The 4525-nt window shown below is 50.4% G+C and overlaps 1 protein-coding gene across 1 annotated transcript; it reads right to left on the bottom strand.

The window, feature by feature from the left end:
• Positions 1-264: 264 nt before the first annotated feature.
• LOC125509385 (uncharacterized) lies at positions 265-663 on the bottom strand. Its single transcript, XM_087523527.1, has one exon. The coding sequence runs from the start codon at positions 661-663 to the stop codon at positions 265-267; it is 399 nt and encodes a 132-aa protein (XP_087379653.1).
• Positions 664-4525: the final 3862 nt, after the last annotated feature.

Below are 4525 nucleotides of genomic sequence, written 5' to 3'. Positions count from 1 at the left end.
ACAAGTATGCAACACTTCCTGAACAAACAAGCATATAAGCTGTTATACTTACTTCCTATAAGTTGTTATACTTCTTAGACAAAGGATCTTTATATCCAACAGACACAAAATATTCGTTTGACTATTGAAAATTACTTTACCTGCTAATCTGATGTTGAAGTAATTGCTGCATCCCCACCAAAGCCCACCATCTCTTAAGCTAAAGTAAACCGAGCTAACCCCTATATTAGCATATTACTAAGATAAACAGAAGGCATTGTTGAATCATTTAGGACATGAGCTTGTCAATCTGAATGTGGAGGGACACCAGCTTAGCCCCACCAGCAGCTTGGGCAGAACTGTGAAGAAGAACAGCTCGCGCACGGCGACGTCGCCGGGATCCTTGCTACTTGTCACCTTCATTTCCACCTTGACGGCGTCGGTCCTGTCTTTGGGCTCCCCCGGTGGGCCGTTCGCCCATAGCTTGGCCACATAGTGCGGCAGTGGGGACAACCCCGCTCTGATGCAGACGACCGACACGGCGATGGGTGCACCAATGTCGAGCACACCACCGACCAAGAAAAATGCGCGACCGTCCTCCTCCACGAATAGCAAGAGCCGTGGCTCCGACAGTGGCACTTGCAGCTGGAGCACCTTGTCGTACTGGATCCTGTGCATGGGCATGGGATGCACGCTGCTGATGTGGTTGGAGAGCGCCGGCGGCGGGCCTTCGTAGCCACAGACGAGCACGGGGTATTTGCAGGGTGCAAGCGGACACACGCTCTGGTGATCGGCGAGCTTGTGGTAAGTGACATAGAGCCTATAGCCTTTGTGCGAGCACTCCACCCTCACCGAGGAGAGGACGGCGTCCACCGCCGTGTTCCGCACGTCGAAGCCACCACCGCGCTCGCACTTCTGGCACTACCTCTTATTCCCGGGGTGCTCGATGCGGCAGTCCGCGCAGGCCAGGTGCCCTCCCTTGCAATGCACAAATCAATCGAACAGCACATCAATTAAGAAACCTGCACCTTGCTCGATCAGCCGAACGAATGAGGTGTATTCGAACCTCTTACACTGGAGGCTTCAAGGGGCGGAGGCACAAGGGGCAGTGGAGCAAGTTGAGGTCCATCGAGACCATAGAGAGCTCCATCGCCGAGTCCTATTCCGTCTGCATTATCTCTTCCTCCTCGTGCACAACCATCTCTCACTTTATTAGGGTCGAGGCATTACAAAGCTTTACCGTCACATATTCATACTACTTCAAGGTGCATTAAATCAACACATGCAAGTATCAAAAGGAGAGTCATGACATGCATGGATGCGTTGTAATTAATGCATCGGTAAACGCAAATTATTGAAATATATCAAGTGCAGTGCTTTGATGTGTCGCGTCAACTCGTACAAGACCGAGAAGTTTGATTACTACAACGCCCTCTCCCTCGCGCACCTACCTTTGGCTGCATGACAGGTGGGCCACCCACCTGTTGGGCCCACATGTCATACACACAAAGGCAGGAGCAGTAAGTCAATGAAGCTGCGTCCCTCCCTCGCCCATGAGCGTGGTGGCTGGTAGGACTAGGAGAAGCTTTCCTTCACTACACGCTCTCCCTCCCGCACGCGGTGGACATGCAGCAGTTCAATCGGTGTCAGATGGCCAGAAGCATACTGTAGTACTCCTCCACTGCAGTAGTACTCCATCATTGTTTGACTTCCCGAAGAGGCAAAGAGCCAAGCGCAGCCCAGACGCTCGTGTGGCAGTTTCATGTGTAGAGTACTCTAGGATAGCGTGTACCGTGCATGTAAGCTTAAAATCATTGGGGTCAGCTCCATGTTTTTCTATTAAAATAATCTTATGGCCCTACTTGTCATCCTGGTGATTGTAGTTTGCACGCTCATCTAGTCAAGACAGGAATATATATTTAAATTTGTGGTGGGGTAAACGTTAGAGGTTGCAACAAATGTACTATTGTACACTGCGTGTCTTTTAGCCAAGTTTAGGGGCAACCATGTGGGGCCAGTGCTATGATGTGTCGCTTCAACTCGTACAACGAGGGGAAGCTTGATTTTACTACTACACACCTTCTCCCTCGCCCATGCGCGCGGTGGCTCGCAGAGAGGACAGGCTTTTGCTTAGGCTGGTCATAATGGAATACTAGTATCATGCATATGATACTAGTGTATGATACTACACATCTGTAGTGCATAGTATCATATGTTAGTATCATCGATGACTTCATTTCTTAGCATGCATGACACATAGTAGCACAACATTTAATATGATACGGTATCATTATATGATACTCGACCCTCTCTTTCTTCATTTACTTCTATGCCACCTCGTCAAATTTGCCTAGTTGGCATGCATGATACTCCCTCTGTTCCTAAATATTTGCCTTTTATATATTTCAAATGGACTACCACATACGGATGTGTATATATACATATTTTAGAGTCTAGATTCACTCATTTTGCTCCCTATGTAGTCACTTGTTGAAATCTCTAGAAAGACAACAAGTGACTAGACTACACCGAGACGGAGTACATATGGAGACATGTACATATGGAGTATTTGCCTTTCTAGAGATTTCAACAAGTGACTAGACTACACCGAGACGGAGTACATATGGAGCAAAATGAGTGAATCTACACCATAAATAAATACGTAGTTCTCTCATTTTCCTCTCCGCCTTGGTCGCGGTGCACAATATTGAGTATACTAGTACTATCATGCAATTAATGAAGTCACCATAGGCACCTCGTCGTCGACGGGAACGTCTCCTGACATGCCATAGACGCGAGAGGTAGTCGCCTCCATAGGTGCTTGAATGCCATTGCCGAGGAGGGAGAGGGTAGCGGTTCCCGAGACGATGAACGGTCAATGATGCATCCTCAATTACATGCAGAGGGAATTAATTAGATAAGCAGAATAGAGCCAGCACACTGTGAATGCAAAAGAGTTTGGATTCTCATATAAAGGCGCCCCACCACTCCAATCCATCTACTCCTAGTCTCTGCGCAACACTACTCACTCCAATCCAAGACCAAGTGACCAGAAGCCACAAGCACCTATGGAGGCGATGGACGCGAGCGGCCCTCGGCTGTGCCAAATCATCCAAGGCACCGGCCTGCGGCCCCGCACCGTGCAACTTTTCCAGACGATGCCGGCGACCGCCGGCGTCATAGCCCTTGCCGACGCTGGCTTCGCCTCTCGCATGGACGACATGATGGTCAACTCCATCCGCAAGTTCACCGCCGTCAAGAAGCCCGCAGACGACCTTGCTGTACTGCTCCAGCCCGCGCGCCCAGGCTCCTCATTGCCTACCACCCTCATCGGCATCCATGGTGAAGAACTCTTTCAAGCCCTGGTGGCCCTGCAGGTGCCAGAGGTCGCGACGAAGAATGTGCACCTCGAGGCCGTGCTCGCTGCGCAGCGCCTCGCCATGCAAGAAACCGTCGACCTGCACATCCACGTATACGAGAAAATCGTCTACATAGGCCACTACATGGCCAGCGAGGATAGAAAGACGTTGGCCGTCTTCCAGCGGATGGAATCTTTGGACGCCATTGTTCAGAAGCACGTCGACCTGGCCACGGAAGTCTCTGCTACTTAGCTGCCGTTCGGTGGGCCGGTGCCCTGAGTCGAGGAGGTGGATGTCGTTGATGGATGCATCTGTTCTTATTGCCTCCTGTAACCAGCACTGCATCGCCTCATGGCCTTAATGTTTTATTAGTATAGTACTCCCTCCGTGGAGTAGTACTGTTCATGCTACAGTCTGGACCGTAGCACATTGTTTTTATGGCCATGTCAACACATTGTTTTCTACTACTGGTTCACTGGGCTGCCGTGGTTCGCACTCCTCCGACGTGACTAGTATATACCGCATGATTCTTTGCTCCTTCTTACTACGTACTTCACCGACATGTGGGAGATCCAGCATCCGGGTCGATGTTTCATGCACCAGATTAGAGCCCGGAACGGAAGGGGGGCATCACCCCGGTCGTACCGCCAGTAATTCATGACTATAGGGAGTAGTCATATCACAAGTCTTTCCAGCAGTAACGCGCTGTAAAATCGCACAGCCTGACCTTTCCAGCAGTAAGTAAGTTGAATCCGCTACTCCCTCACCCTCTTCGCCTCTTTGTCAAACCGCCTACGTGAAAATTGTCGCGCGTACTCCCCGGGAAAAGCTCCGCCCTCATCTTTTAACTACACGAAAATAGTTCGAGCTTGTTCGTTCTATATAAATACTACTAGTATTGTATGTTTATTAACCCATGGGGTTGTTCAATGAATGGAGGGTTGGGTCCCTTCGGCTGGTGTGTGTAGAGGACTAGGTGCATCCTTCATGCGGTCATCGCTGGCGAGGGAGGAAACCCACAGCTCCCGGAGGCGCCCGATCCTCTACCTGTGCCGTTCTCTTCGACACAACACCGGCTCAGGAGGTCCTCGGACCCTTCTTCCTCCCTGTCGTATTGTGCGCAGATCCGACCTGCCTCCGCCAACATCCCGACGACCCTCACGTATAAGTTCTTTGAAAGCGGCCTT

This window comes from Triticum urartu, chromosome 5A (genome assembly GCF_056163025.1).
Source record: "Triticum urartu cultivar PI428250 chromosome 5A, HENAU_Tu73, whole genome shotgun sequence".
Lineage (NCBI taxonomy): Eukaryota > Viridiplantae > Streptophyta > Magnoliopsida > Poales > Poaceae > Triticum > Triticum urartu.
The sequence above is the reverse complement of the archived record's forward strand: the minus strand, read 5'-3'. Positions and strand labels throughout refer to the sequence as shown.

Bases quoted from the DNA above. Each gene is read 5' to 3' on its own strand.
- LOC125509385 (XM_087523527.1), bottom strand. From the start codon at position 663: ATGCCCATGCACAGGATCCAGTACGACAAGGTGCTCCAGCTGCAAGTG.